Consider the following 15,820-nt stretch of genomic DNA (forward strand, 5'->3'; position numbering starts at 1 on the left):
AACAAGTTTTTGCTACAGTAAAATTTGACCTAGATCCAGATTAGCAAACGAAGTTTCTTTCTTCCGCCGTTTGACTCTCGTTGCTTCTTTCGAGTTGATTCTTTTTGCAAACCGGAGTTCTTAAGTTGAACTTTCTGGTTGGATCTTTCATTCGAGTTTTACCTGTGCATTAGTTGAGTACTGATTGTATGCTTGTTTGTTTGCGATAGAGTACCCGGAGTGTGCCGCTTGTTACTTCGAATCGCTAGGTTTTGCGGATCATCAGCAAGGCAAGTAACACTTTGATCATACCCCGTTCATACCCAGTTTTATTGCATTAGATCTATTCCTTCAAACACATTGCATGATTAGGATCTAATAAACTGTGGGTATTGGGAAGTAGTTGAGGTAGTACCTATTACCTGTTTTTCTATCAAACCCTTGGGAGTTACTTCTACGTTGCTTTTATTATTGCCATGCTATGCTCGTAGACGTGGATTGGGTTTGAGTGAAATTCATGACAGATGTGAGATTGTTAATTAATGGTTTACTTAAGGTGGCAACTTAAACTCACATCTGGGTGGATTGAGGTACCTGGGTATTCCAGGATTGCCTGTTTTTCTTTTGGACCGCCACCCAGGTTCAAAGGGATCATGAGATTTTTCATGCTAGAAACTTCCGTGTGCAGCCGCAAGCTATTATGGGCTCTAGCATAGTTGATTAAGTTGTGTGAACTCTTACAGTGGTAGACTAGCAGATGTAGGGGAAAGTAGGTGTAACGGTCTACCCATACGTAAGGTGCAAACACTTCTGAAAGACTGTGTCTTGGTCATCCGTTACTCAAACACCATGTAGTGCGAGTAATCCAACGGAGGAGATCAAGTCTTGTGGGAAAAGTGCACAAACCTCTGCAGAGTGTACAAACTGATCATGATTAGCCGTGTCCCCGGTTATGGACAACTTGAGTATCTAGTACTTGGATTATCATGTGAATCTCAACACTATGTTACTTCTAATTAATTTTGTTGGGTTATTGATGACTTTTTAATTGGGATTGAGATGCTGTCAACCATCTCAATGTTTCACAACCACCATGATAGTTAAATAAAATTTATTCCTTTGAAGTAGGATAAAATTGGCTTTTCGCAAAACTGTAACCATAGAGCTTTCCACCAGCCACATATGCATGTAGTATAGCATTATTATTGTTCATTGCTCTCTATGTGCTACATTGCCAGCATATCCTATGTGCTGACCCGTTTTCGGGCTGCAACGTTTCATGTTGCAGACTTTTCAGACGACGAGTAAGGTGCCTTAGGTCGTGGTCTTATACTCAGTGATGCCGCTGGAGTTGATGGACTCACTTATCTTCCAAGTCTTCCGCTGTTATCGTTATTAGATGGCCTTAAGCCATGTTTATTATACTTAGTCTCTATGGAGATATCCGATGTAATAAGTGTGTGATTGCTACTCTGTTATAAATCCTCCATTTGTACTGTGTGTGTCAGCATTACTGATCCAGGGATGACACTGGTGCACAGCAGCACAGGCCATTTGAGGTCTGGTCGCTACAAAGTTGTTATCATTCCAGGAAGGACGTTCGCACCAATTACGGAACCCATGAGATTGGTTTTCGAAGCACCAACTTGGAGTTTAGGGAAGAGCATGGCCGCACACATCGCCATGGGACGCATTGGAGAAGTCTACCACCAGGAGCTTAAGGATACGATTTATCAAATTTGTGGACGTCGAGACGCGCATTGGGAGATGATCAAGACCAAGAAGGATGGATCAATTGCAGCTTTCATCCAGGAACAGAACCAGCATATTCGTCGCCAGGAGAACCAGATGTGCACGGACAAGGAAGAACTAAAGAAGGCATTTACGAAGATCAAGGAACTCCAAGAAGAACTCAAGACTACACGCGAAGATTATTTGGAGGAAATCAACGCACTTGTCGGGAAGAATGACGATCTGGAGAAGAAGATTGGAGCATCCGTGGGAAATACAGTACCAGAAGCAGAAGTCGACGAATGCACTTGTCCGGATAACTACATCATCATCGACGACACCGACTCGGAACCAAGTGAAGACGAGTGGATTGATGAAGCTGGAGCAGACATCATGGAGTCTTCAACGGATCAGAATTTTTAGTAGACCACCATACCAGTAGTAGTTTTACCTCCATTCAGTACTATAGTTCAAGCACTTTGTAACGCTAGTTAGATCGATTGTTTTGTCTTGTTTGGATTGATTGAGTGATATTGATTGAATTTGTCTCATGAGCATATGGGTAGTGTTTTCTCTCTAGACCTCATTCTATTCTTAATTCTCATCTTTTCTAAACCCATCAGATGCCTCCGAGACGCGACACCGGATTTGTTTTCCCGCCAGAGATCACCCAGTTGATTCAGCAACAGAATGCCCTGATGCAAGTGTTAGTTCAGAACCAAGGCAACAACAACAACAACAACCCACCGCCACCACCACCTGTTGATCACTTAGCCCGTTTCCTAGGTTAAATCCGCCGGTGTTTTCCAGTAGCACCGAGCCGATTGTTGCAGATGATTGGCTCCGCAAAGTTGGAAGGGAGTTGACCACTACAGGTTGCACAGATGCGGAAAGAGTGCGTTTCGCCGCACATCAGCTTGATGGACCCGCAGCATCATGGTGGGAGAATTACACAGCCACGCACCCTATTGACACTGTCACATGGGACCAGTTTCAGCAAGCTTTCCGTACAGCTCATGTTTCAGCAGGAGCTATGGCTATGAAGAAGCGTGAGTTTCGTAACCTACGCCAAGGAGGACGCACCGTAGGCCAGTATGTGGAGGAATTCAGTAAGCTAGCACGTTATGCAACAGATGACGTTGCTACAGATGCAGCCAAGCAGGAAAAGTTTCTGGAAGGACTGAATGACGAGCTGAGTATGCAGTTGATGGTAGCAACCTTCAACAACTACCAGGAGCTGGTAGATAGAGCTCTCATGATGAAGGGAAGCAACAACAGATTGAAAACCGTAAGAGGAAGTATGGACAAGGGAAGTATAACTCTGGAGCCCAGCAGAAGCCACGTTTTACCCCGAAGCCGGGAGGACAGTTTCAGCATACCCATGGAGGAGGTAGTTCGCACAACCATAATGGCTCCAAGAATGGTAATGGGAATGGAGGAAGCAACGGACAGAACCGCACCAACCCATCTACCCCAGCCAAGAGGGACCTGAGCCAAGTCACTTGTTTTAAGTGCCAAAAGAATGGACATTATGCCAACGAATGTCCCGAAGCCCAAAATGGAAATGGCAATGGAAGCTCTGGGAAGAAGCCGAACCCGTTCAACAAAGGACATGTGAACCACGTGAGCGTGGAGGAGGTTGAAGCTCAGCCTGATGCAGTAATAGGTAAGTTTTTGGTTAAGTCATTTACTGCAACTGTTCTTTTCGATACTGGTGCATCGCATTCATACATATCAAGGGGATTCGTGAATAAGTTTAAGATGTCCACCAAAGTTCTCAGAAACCCTATGTTAGTAACCTCGCCAGGAGCAGAGTATATGGCCACCCAAGGATGTTTTCAGATACCATTGGCCATTGGTAGGCATGTTTTCCCCTCAGACCTCATTGTTTTGGAATCGCAAGGTTTGGATGTGATTCTGGGAATGGATTGGCTATCGTTGTATGGAGGAAACATCGATTGTGCCAGCAAGACGATTTTGCTTACCACCCCCGAAGGAAAACGGATCAAGTATGTATCCAGGCATATGCCGAAGAGGACTCAAGTGAATTCCTTATCAGCAGTTGTACAGGAGGAAGTACCAGTGGTGAAGGATTATCCGGATGTATTTCCAGAAGAGTTGCCAGGCATGCCACCGGATAGAGACATTGAGTTCTTGATTGAACTTTTGCCAGGCACCGGGCCAATATCTAAGAGACCGTACAGGATGCCCGCTAAGGATTTGGAGGAAATTAAGAAGCAGATCAAGGAGTTACTGGATAAAGGCTATATTCGCCCAAGTTCGTCACCTTAGGGATCACCAGTACTTCTAGTGGAGAAGAAAGATGGATCACTAAGGATGGTTGTTGATTACCGAGGATTGAATGAAGTGACCATCAAAAACAAGTACCCACTGCCAATGATAAATGATTTGTTTGACCGCCTGCAAGGAGCTAAAGTATTTTCCAAGATCGATCTACGATCAGGATACCATCAGTTAAAGATTCGAGAGCAGGATATACCCAAGACGGCATTTACCACCAGATATGGATTGTATGAGTATACCGTTATGTCATTTGGACTGACTAACGCACCTGCCTATTTCATGAACCTGATGAACAAAGTATTTATGGAGTTTTTGGATAAGTTCGTCGTGGTATTCATTGATGATATTTTAGTCTTTTCCAAGGATGAGGAAGAGCATGAGGAGCATTTGCGATTGGTACTTGAGAAGCTCAGAGAACATCAGTTATATGCCAAGTTCAGCAAATGTGAGTTTTGGTTGAAGGAAGTTGGATTCCTTGGACATGTTATTTCCGGAGAAGGAATAGCAGTAGACCCTGCCAAGGTTGACACAGTGACAAGTTGGGAATCACCCACGACAGTTGGAGAAATCCGGAGTTTTCTTGGACTTGCAGGATACTACCGGAGATTCATCGAGAATTTCTCGAAGATTGCTAAGCCCATGACTGAGCTATTGAAGAAGGACACCAAATTCAATTGGACTGAGGAATGTGAAGCTAGTTTCCAAGAGTTGAAGAAACGATTGGTTACATCACCAGTGTTGATTCTGCCAGATCAACGCAAGGACTATGAAGTTTATTGCGACGCTTCTCGTCGAGGACTTGGAGCAGTGCTTATGCAGGAAGGAAGAGTTGTTTCGTATGCTTCACGACAACTTAAACCCCATGAGAAGAATTATGCTACACATGATTTGGAATTAGCAGCCGTGGTGCATGCATTGAAGACATGGAGACATTTTCTCATCGGAAACCATTGTGAGGTGTATACGGATCACAAGAGTTTGAAGTATATTTTCACGCAGAAGGAGTTAAATCTCAGACAGAGGAGATGGTTGGAGCTCATCAAGGATTATGATATGAGATTGCATTATCACCCTGGAAAGGCTAACGTAGTAGCAGATGCGTTAAGCCGCAAGAGTCATGTCAACACCCTCATGACAGGAGAGTTACCTCAGGAGTTAGCCGAGGACCTACGCGAGCTATGTTTGGAGATAGTCCCGAGAGGCTATTTAGCGACATTGGAGATTCAGTCTACCTTGATGGAAAGGATCAGAGAAGCTCAGAAATCAGACAAGAAGATTAAAGAGATAAAGGAGAAGATGAGCAAAGGAAAAACCAAGGGATTTCGTGAGGATGAGCACGATACTTTATGGTTTGAGGACCGCGTATATGTGCCAAATGATCCGGAGATCAGAAAGTTGATTTTGCAAGAAGCCCATGATTCACCGTACTCGATTCACCCAGGGAATACCAAGATGTATTTGGATTTGAAGAATACTTTCTGGTGGACCGAAATGAAGAAGGATATTGCGGAGTATGTAGCAGTTTGTGATGTATGTCAGAGAGTGAAGGCAGAGCATCAGAAGCCAGCAGGATTGCTACAACCATTGCCGATACCCGAATGGAAGTGGGATAAAATAGGCATGGATTTTATCACAGGATTACCCAGGACTCGTTCAGGTTATGACTCAATATGGGTTGTAGTTGATCGATTGACGAAAGTAGCTCATTTTATTCCAGTAAAGATCACCTACACCAGTGCTAAGTTGGCAAAGATATACATGACCAGGATAGTATGTTTGCATGGAGTTCCGAGGACTATTGTATCAGACAGAGGAACCCAATTTACCTCGAAGTTTTGGAAGCAGCTACATGAAACATTGGGAACCAGGTTGGAATTTAGTACAGCATTTCACCCACAGACAGATGGACAGACCGAGAGAGTCAACCAGATTTTGGAGGACATGTTGAGAGCATGTGCACTAGATTATGGATCTAGTTGGGACGACAATTTGCCATATGCGGAGTTTTCATATAACAACAGTTATCAAACCAGTTTGAAGATGGCCCCTTTCGAAGCTTTGTACGGAAGGAGGTGTAGAACACCGTTGCTATGGGACGAAGTTGGAGACCGTCAGTTGTTTGGACCAGATTTGATTAAGGAGTCTGAACAGAAAGTAAGGTTGATTCGCGATAGGCTCAAGGTAGCCCAGTCCAGGCAGAAGAGTTATGCTGATTCTAAACGAAAAGAGACAGTTCACGAAGTCGGAGACCGAGTGTATCTTCGAGTATCACCCCTTCGAGGAGTGAAGCGCTTTGGAGTTAAGGGAAAGTTAGCGCCCCGTTTTATCGGACCATACAGAGTGTTGGAACGTATGGGAGAAGTTGCTTACAAGCTGGAATTGCCCGAAGGATTGTCTGAAGTACATGATGTATTTCATGTTTCGCAGTTGAAGAAGTGCCACGCAGAGATGGCTGAGATACCACTGAGAGATACTGTGCCACTGGAAGCGATTCAGTTGGAAAGTGATTTGACTTATGAGGAGAAACCAGTTAAGATTCTCGAGTATGCCAGCCGAGTTACCCGCAGCAAGGTTATCAAGTTTTGCAAAGTTCAGTGGAGTCACCACACGGAAGATGAGGCCACCTGGGAGCGAGAGGAAGATCTACGGAAAAACCACTCCCACCTGTTTTCTAGCCAACCCGAATCTCGAGGGCGAGATTCATCTTAAGGGGGGTAGGTTTGTAACATCCCAAATTTCCAATTTGGTATGTTATACATAGATCATCATTGCATATCATGTTTTATTGCATTTTGACAAATCCTCGATAAATCCTAAGCAACTCAAGGACCCTCGGAGAGAGTTGGGGATTTTCTCGAATTTTCATATTCGATTTTTCAAACGAGGATTGGGATTTTAATTATTTTTCTCTCCGGAAAACTATTTCATTCTTAAAATAAACGAGAGGAGAAAATATGACTTCTCCAAAACAATTGAAATACTGGAGGAAAAATGTTAAGATCATTATTTGAAATTTATTTGGATTTTATTTGTAATTTTTATTGCATTTAAAAATATGCATGCTTTCAAAATATTTATTTTTGATTTTAAAAATGTTCACCCTATTCTAGATTTTCTAACTAGACGGGGAAAATTTATTTCATATTTTTCTGATTTTATTTATGTTTCTACGCATTTTTCTTCGCGGGACTTATTAAAAAAAAAAGAACGCCCGCGCGCCGACTGGGCCAAAGGCCCAGCCGACGGCCCAACCCCGCCGCCCGTCGTCTCCGTCCCGGAGACGGGATCGCCGCCGGTGTCCGCCCCGGCTACGCCGCCGCCCGGCTTGGCCCCTCCTCCAAGCACCCCCCCCTCGCCTCCTCTCTCTCACCCGCCGTCGCCCGCCCCGCACCCGCCGCCGCCGCTGCCGCGCGCGCCGCCCCGCCGTGCCGCCTCGCGCCGCCGCCGCTCGCTGAGCCCCGCGCCGCCGCCGCCTTGCGCCGCCGCCGCCGCCCCCGAGCCCGAGCCCCGCCGCCCTCGCCGCCCCTCGCCGGAGCCCCGCCGGAGCTCTACCCCGACGAGGTAGACCTCGCCCCGTTGACCGTTTTTTTTTAAAAAAAACCCTTCGTTTAAAAAAAACCCTAGATCGGTTTTTTCTTCGGTTTTCTTATTTTACGAGCGTTCACCGAACCGTTCGTTTCAACGAACGCGTTCGTCGGTTTTTCTCTGTTAACGAACGTCCGTTCTTTAACCGTTCGTCCGTTTTTTCTTTTTTCGTGGATTTTTCTCGTTCTTTTCTCAGATTCGATTTCTGACCGAATCTTCGTTTCTGTTTAACTTCTCGCTCGTTTATCGGAATCAGGTGATTCAAGCGCCTAGAGTTTCGTCTCGAAATTCTCTTTCCGTTTAACCTACTCAAACAAGTTTTTGCTACAGTAAAATTTGACCTAGATCCAGATTAGCAAACGAAGTTTCTTTCTTCCGCCGTTTGACTTTCGTTGCTTCTTTCGAGTTGATTCTTTTTGCAAACCGGAGTTCTTAAGTTGAACTTTCTGGTTGGATCTTTCATTTGAGTTTTACCTGTGCATTAGTTGAGTACTGATTGTATGCTTGTTTGTTTGCGATAGAGTACCCGGAGTGTGCCGCTTGTTACTTCGAATCGCTAGGTTTTGCGGATCATCAGCAAGGCAAGTAACACTTTGATCATACCCCGTTCATACCCAGTTTTATTGCATTAGATCTATTCCTTCAAACACATTGCATGATTAGGATCTAATAAACTGTGGGTATTGGGAAGTAGTTGAGGTAGTACCTATTACCTGTTTTTCTATCAAACCCTTGGGAGTTACTTCTACGTTGCTTTTATTATTGCCATGCTATGCTCGTAGACGTGGATTGGGTTTGAGTGAAATTCATGACAGATGTGAGATTGTTAATTAATGGTTTACTTAAGGTGGCAACTTAAACTCACATCTGGGTGGATTGAGGTACCTGGGTATTCCAGGATTGCCTGTTTTTCTTTTGGACCGCCACCCAGGTTCAAAGGGATCATGAGATTTTTCATGCTAGAAACTTCCGTGTGCAGCCGCAAGCTATTATGGGCTCTAGCATAGTTGATTAAGTTGTGTGAACTCTTACAGTGGTAGACTAGCAGATGTAGGGGAAAGTAGGTGTAACGGTCTACCCATACGTAAGGTGCAAACACTTCTGAAAGACTGTGTCTTGGTCATCCGTTACTCAAACACCATGTAGTGCGAGTAATCCAACGGAGGAGATCAAGTCTTGTGGGAAAAGTGCACAAACCTCTGCAGAGTGTACAAACTGATCATGATTAGCCGTGTCCCCGGTTATGGACAACTTGAGTATCTAGTACTTGGATTATCATGTGAATCTCAACACTATGTTACTTCTAATTAATTTTGTTGGGTTATTGATGACTTTTTAATTGGGATTGAGATGCTGTCAACCATCTCAATGTTTCACAACCACCATGATAGTTAAATAAAATTTATTCCTTTGAAGTAGGATAAAATTGGCTTTTCGCAAAACTGTAACCATAGAGCTTTCCACCAGCCACATATGCATGTAGTATAGCATTATTATTGTTCATTGCTCTCTATGTGCTACATTGCCAGCATATCCTATGTGCTGACCCGTTTTCGGGCTGCAACGTTTCATGTTGCAGACTTTTCAGACGACGAGTAAGGTGCCTTAGGTCGTGGTCTTATACTCAGTGATGCCGCTGGAGTTGATGGACTCACTTATCTTCCAAGTCTTCCGCTGTTATCGTTATTAGATGGCCTTAAGCCATGTTTATTATACTTAGTCTCTATGGAGATATCCGATGTAATAAGTGTGTGATTGCTACTCTGTTATAAATCCTCCATTTGTACTGTGCGTGTCAGCATTACTGATCCAGGGATGACACTGGTGCACAGCAGCACAGGCCATTTGAGGTCTGGTCGCTACAATTATTTGGTAAATATCTAAAGGTTTTGCATACCTGTAATTATGTTTGGGTCATAGAGGTAGAGTCAAGATTTTAGAGGTGTAGCTAGTCAATTGGTAGTCATGATACCAACTTACAAGGATCATCCGCTAATAGGTAGTCATACTACGAAAAAAATGAGTTGCTTTCCTATAACACTAAAGTTGCCTCTATAGCACACAAAGTTGCTCGGAAAAAAAGTTTGTCGAAACCTACTCATATGGGATCTAATTTTAAAGAACTCGTCACGAGAAACCCAACGATGAAAACGGATCTGAATTTCGACACCCGAATCAAAAGTTACAACTTTTTAAAGTTTTTGATCCCATAATAAATGCAGGTGGGATATATAACGTTGAGCACATGGGACATGACGTTTTCCTTTTTTAGATGTTCCTGCCGGACGCGTGGGTGCTCTTTCCTATTATCGGAGAGCGCTCGCTTCCCCGACTGGGCGCTCGGACGCCGCCTAGTCGCGTCCAAAAATCATACGCTGATTTGTGCACTAAGATGTGTGTTAAGAGAATACTGTACAGAGGAAGACCTGGTTAGGCTAGTACAACAAAGCTACAGATGTGCTACAACTAATGAAGGACCAGTGATCACTGACTGGCTCTCTTCGTCTGCTACGACCTAATTCTGAAAACCTGCAGCTTCTCCTCGCTCAAGCACCCCAGGTACTTCTCCCCGGTGGAGCTCTCCGCAAACCTCAGGTCAAGGATCGGTTGGCGGTGCGGCCTGAGATCAGTGCACGGCTGAAAAGAAGGCAGACGCCACGTGCGGACTCCACGCAGCGACTCGTCACCGTAGGCAAAGAGGTGTTGGCCGGCTCCACTGCAGGGTATGATCGCGGACTTCGACATCCGCAGCTCACTCACGTTGCCGTTGCAGATCTGCTCTTTCACGAAGGATGTGCTGCTCGTCCTCCTCAGGAGAGCGTGGCACCCGAGCTTTCCAGAACCGGAGAGAGTCGGTGATTGTGATATACCCATTTGAGATGCACTGCCATCGCCCGAAAACTCGACCCTCGGACGGAAGGAAGCCACAATCAGATCACTTGATGGAGCGGCACATGCAAGGGATATGCAGACCCCTTGGTTTTCCGTCCCGGTAAGCAAATTTGGCCTGAAAAAATGACCAACATTTAATATCTACATTTGCACATACCATAGGCATTGGCAGAATCAGTAAGAACTTTTTAGCTGGCAAGTACCTAGTTTCAGTGCCATCTACATCCCAAATGCAGGGTCCTATGGAAGAAGCAGAGATGATCTTCATGGAACCGCTATCATCTACGACAGAGTGGATTGTATGAACTGGGTTTGTAGATAGACCACTCAAGGAGTGCAGTGGTCCTTTAGTTTGGCGGGTATCAAAGACCAAAAGCATGCCATTCTGTAAAATTCAACAGAAGTTTCTTGTCACCCTTTCAAATAGCACAAAAGGTTCAGAAGGAATCATAAGAGATTTTGAGTAGCCACCTGTAATCCAGCATATACATGGTTGGGGCCAGTTTGATCCCCTGAACAGGACCAGCCTGGAGCCTGCATTGTATTAAAATACAAAAATTAGCAGGCCAGGACAGACCATTCAAGTAGTTCACAAAACAAAGTTCTAACCGGAAAGCATATATTCAGTATGTTTAAAGTTTAAATGTTCAAATTTCTATGCATCATTGTCAGTTACAAGTGACACACGATGTAAATCTTGTGATATTTTGAAACATGTATGCTGTAGTGAACACCTGCTGCATTTTAATATACATGACATAAAGAGCTATAAGAAGAACCAAAAATAAACGGAAAGCCTTCTGGAAACCCACACCCTCAAGCAAACACACCAACTATAATTTACAAAATATATATACTTATAATGAAGTTAATCGCAAATGGAATCAGGTGAACAAAATGTTGGGGAGCATTGTTTTAGTGAATGCATGGAGAACATAAATGTACTTGCAAGATTTGTGAACTTCAAGTTCAAAGAATCACCGGTAGATCATACTGAAGGACAACATTGTTGGTTGTCATGCTGTGATATGTATATCGCACAAAAGTAAAAGTTAGTTAAAATCTGTTAAAATAAAATAGTGAGAAATTGAACTGGCATATGTTGCAGACGGACCTGAGAAGTGACAATTTCCTGCCAAGAGATGCAAAAATAGCAAGGCCCCCAGGAGTTATACAAATATCCCTGACAGCTTTAGTGTTAGGCGGAAGGCAGACTTTCGTTTCCTGTCTAGAGAACATGCAGATCTGTCGAAATTATGAGTGGAGATACATAAGGTGACTACGAATAAACAACCAAAATGTGTGTCAAGAAGCATAACTCGTCTTCAATCATTAAGCAACACATCTAGTTTGTAATCTGTACCTTGGTAAGGACATGTTCAGCACTAACTCCAGGAGCCCTTCCAGAAGCTACTATAATCTGGCTGGATGCATCTATGCCCATGACTCGAGCTCCATCCAGGACAAACTCATTCTACAACATATAGTAAACAACTTCAGAACATGGTGCCTTACGCGAATGGGTGGTTATGTTTTTTATGTGAGAACGAAGTCAGGAATAAAAAAACAAATTGGATCAAAAGATTATATGACCCTTTCGGGCCCAAAGTTGGCATGCCAAACAAGTTACCAAGGCATGTACATGGTAGATTTTATCACATTACATGATCCGTTAAAGGCACAACCAAATGGCAGTAGAAAACAACTCTCAAGATTGTTCCATATAGTTTAAATGTACAACAGAAAGAGGCAATCAGGCAACACTCGAAATAAAATAGACCTGGAGAACAAACTTGCAAAGATCGATACTGCCACCATGTGCTCTAAGTGAGGGAAGTGACTCTGCAATCATTGCTCCATCCGATGATAGTTCTGCCATTTTCTTCATAATTGGTTGTAAAGAACGTTAGCATCCTCTATTGTATAAATGATAATAAAATTATTTTTTTGAGTAATGCTACCTGTCGCTTTGAGCTTGATTCATTTATTAGACGTTGCTGATACAGAATCTGCCTCTGCAAGACATATAAAAACATGAGTGAATAAATACGAGGCTCTACTGAACAAAAAGGTTTATTTCCTGACACATGAGAGGTCAGTCAGAAACTAGCAGTTTAGTATATACTCCCTCTGTCCGGAAATACTTGTCATCAAAATGAATAAAAGATGATGTATTTAGACATATTTTAGTTCTAGATACATCTCTTTCTATCCATTTTGATGACAACTATTTCCGGACGGAGGGAGTACTATAATAAGGGAACATACACAGGAGGGCTTTGTTAAGATGAATAAACTGAGAAGAGGTAAGCTTTTATCTGCACAGCATTACTAAGAAGAATCACCGACTAGATTTTCAGTTTAAATAGTATGCATGGTAACACAATGAAACTATTGTTCATATTTTAAATAGCGATACCAAAGCGGAGAAGTTATGCATGTACCTTATATTCTTTTACCTCCTCAATTAATTTTTGTTGCTGCATGGAAACATAAAAGTATTAGGTTATATAACAACTATATGCAACGTATGCCTTGTGGTGACTTAATATATTTATAGGAGTGTTACGATAAGAGAATGTACCAATTGCCTATAGCCTAACAACAGAACATTAACATATTTCTCACAAAAATGTCTAAGCTTATTAATAATCATTACACATTTACACTGAACTGAAATGGCACGAAGAGATAAATTCAATAGCAGAAGTGAACATTCAACACTGGGCATGCACAAGCTACAGAATCGACTAAAAAGAGAGTAATCAGGCACTTGCTGAACCAGGCAGGGAGTAACAGTTTAGCAAAGAGGGGCAAACGCCTATGATTTACTCAGGTTCCATCTGAGTTTCCCTTTTTGTATCCATAATCCGTTTGACTTTTATTTGCACTTGAAGATTTTGCTAATAGTTTGTTATCCATCTTGTCTTTTAATTCTTTTATTATTCTTTGCTGCCTTAAGCGACAAAGTGTACTTATATAAGACCATGTAGTCTTATCACCAGGAATTCTTGATTCACAGGTGTAATTAGTGTTCATACAGAATAACAGAAGTACAAATATCCTTCTTGGTAATGTGACTCATAATATCTTACATTCAGTGAACATGACAATGGGAAAGAGTGTTCATAAGTCCTAATATCAGTTTGAAGCAAAAAAAAAAAGTGGATTCTGAAAAGGAAGTAGCTTACTTGATTCTCAAGAAATTCATTTTTATCTCTCAATGACAATACTTGCTGTATATACAAAACAAGCTTCAGTCCATGGTCAGAAATATATCCAAGGAAAAGTAATAAAAGAAAAACTAACCTTTTCAAGATCATTATTTGGAACAACAATCTCTGGTGCATAGAGGTTGATAATGTTCTTTTGTCTAAACATCTTGCCGCACTGAGGACACTGATTAAATAATAACAACAACCATGGTCACTGAGAAGTATTTCTCTCAATAAGAGTTTGCAATACTGCAATTCACTTAAAGATGTGATTCTAAACTAGGAGTTGTTGACAGCATACCGTGGCACTTTTCTTCCCACACTGTGCTAACCATTTTTCTAAGCAAGATCTTCCATAGACATGCCCACAAGGAATGCAACTACAAGTAGAGTATCATATAGTTAGCAATTCAAGATTTCCGCCAAGATGAATTATTTTGGGGGCTACAAATAATGAGTTCAAAACATAGGTCTATGCCACAAAACCAGCAAATAAAAACTAGAGACAGGTTCAAAGAATAAATGAGTTTCAACACCCCCCCCCCCCCCCCTGGATTTTTTTAGGGCGCGATTGGATCGCCATTTCATCGACGATTACAGGTGTAAAACATCCAGGTGGAAAATTAATACGCGCTTCTCGGGGTCAGCCGCTTGGTTGGTTGTTTAGATCCTAAATAAGGGGCCGTTTCTTGCCTTACACCTGGAAAAAGAATACACACCACCTGCGCTCCGTTTCCTTTCCATCTGGATTTTGCGGGTACCCAGTTTAATACGGGTGGAAAATAAATACGGAGGACAAACGAGGAACCAAGCGCGGCCTTAGGGGTACCCCTGGATACAAAATTCAAATAATCAAAAGGCTCAATGATGCATAGTAAGTGCGGTATTGCAGTTTCTGTGTTGTTAGCAAATTCGATGGCCCATTTTAGATCAAAGGCCATGGCCCAGCTCTAAACTATTGAAAACCTAGAACTCAGGTGACCCACTTACAATCAGAGACAATCTTAACTCGGCAAGATTATCTTCGTCTGCTACTCACCAAGCAAAACACAGTGTGACAGGGAGGATCTGGTTCACAGCTTTTGATCGGATCACTAGACATTACGCCCTCAACAACAAGCAAAAACAAAACAAAGATGAATAATTTCATGACCCTTCACATGTTTCATGAATAATCAAGTTACAACATTAATATAGTTAAGTTTAGTTCCAGGCTTAAAATCACATAGCAATCCTACATTAATGGACATTCAGTCCAAATGACAACGCTGTAGCTTATGAGTCAAATATGTGCGACAGTAAACCTGCGGCATCGCCTAAAACATGAACCTCCAGTCCATCCACTACACTCAAATCACATCAGCTCCAAGTTTTAGGGGGAAACAAAGCACAATTACCATGTGGTCTCTGCCAATCCGCAGAGCAACGAAACTAAGGAACCGCGGCAGCATTACCAAGCAATCTAGCACAAGGACCTACCTAGTAAATCCACCAGATCACAGCACAATTCCCTCTCACCTTACGCGATGCTCGCCATCGGCGGTCCACGCGTTCATACACACGGGGCAGCTGGGGAGGAGCGGCCCCTCCGCGTCCTCATCATCCCCATCCCCCGCCTCCTCGCCATCCTCCTCTCCCGAGCTGGAAGAGCTGACCTGCGGCACCGGGTGAGCCGTTGACGCACGAGCCGCCACCTCGCCGTCGGCGCCGACCTCGACCGGCGCTTCTTCCTCGCGCGCCCCCTCCTCCACCGGCTGCGGCGGCCGGCCCCGGGAGCGCGTCCCGGACGCCGGCATACAGGGGAGTGGGATTGGAGAACGGATTGGGGAGTGGCACGGAAAGAAAGAGAAAGAGAAGAGGGAAATTTTCGGAAGCGGTGGCGCCGGCGACGGAAAAGGTTGGCGGGCGCGCATGAGCCGAGGAGGTTTTCGGGGCCCGTGGGCTCTTGCATTTACGGGCCTGGGGAAACATCCGGCCCAGGAAGCAACGCACCGGCACCGGCGCCCTGCGCGCTGCAGCAGCGGTGGCACCGGGGGTCGAGATGTTTAGTACCACCTCGCCTGGCGGAGCTGGTTGCGAGGGGGCAGGAGGCTACATAAGGAGCGGCACTGCCC

The 15,820-nt window shown here is 43.8% G+C and overlaps 1 protein-coding gene across 1 annotated transcript; it reads right to left on the reverse strand.

Annotated features, from left to right (window-relative positions):
- Window positions 1–9,959: 9,959 nt before the first annotated feature.
- LOC109752549 (uncharacterized) lies at window positions 9,960–15,766 on the reverse strand. The gene is made up of 13 exons (XM_020311448.4): window positions 15,225–15,766; window positions 14,008–14,086; window positions 13,801–13,890; window positions 13,683–13,727; window positions 12,936–12,971; window positions 12,453–12,506; window positions 12,272–12,373; window positions 11,855–11,965; window positions 11,606–11,736; window positions 11,473–11,512; window positions 10,963–11,025; window positions 10,695–10,876; window positions 9,960–10,606 (listed from the first exon to the last, which is right to left on the reverse strand). Exons 1-13 carry the CDS (start codon window positions 15,617–15,619, stop codon window positions 10,108–10,110), a joined length of 1,827 nt encoding a protein of 608 aa, XP_020167037.1. The 5' UTR covers window positions 15,620–15,766; the 3' UTR covers window positions 9,960–10,107.
- Window positions 15,767–15,820: the final 54 nt, after the last annotated feature.

The sequence above is a fragment of the Aegilops tauschii genome, chromosome 1 (assembly GCF_002575655.3).
Source record: "Aegilops tauschii subsp. strangulata cultivar AL8/78 chromosome 1, Aet v6.0, whole genome shotgun sequence".
Classification (NCBI taxonomy): Eukaryota; Viridiplantae; Streptophyta; class Magnoliopsida; order Poales; family Poaceae; genus Aegilops; species Aegilops tauschii.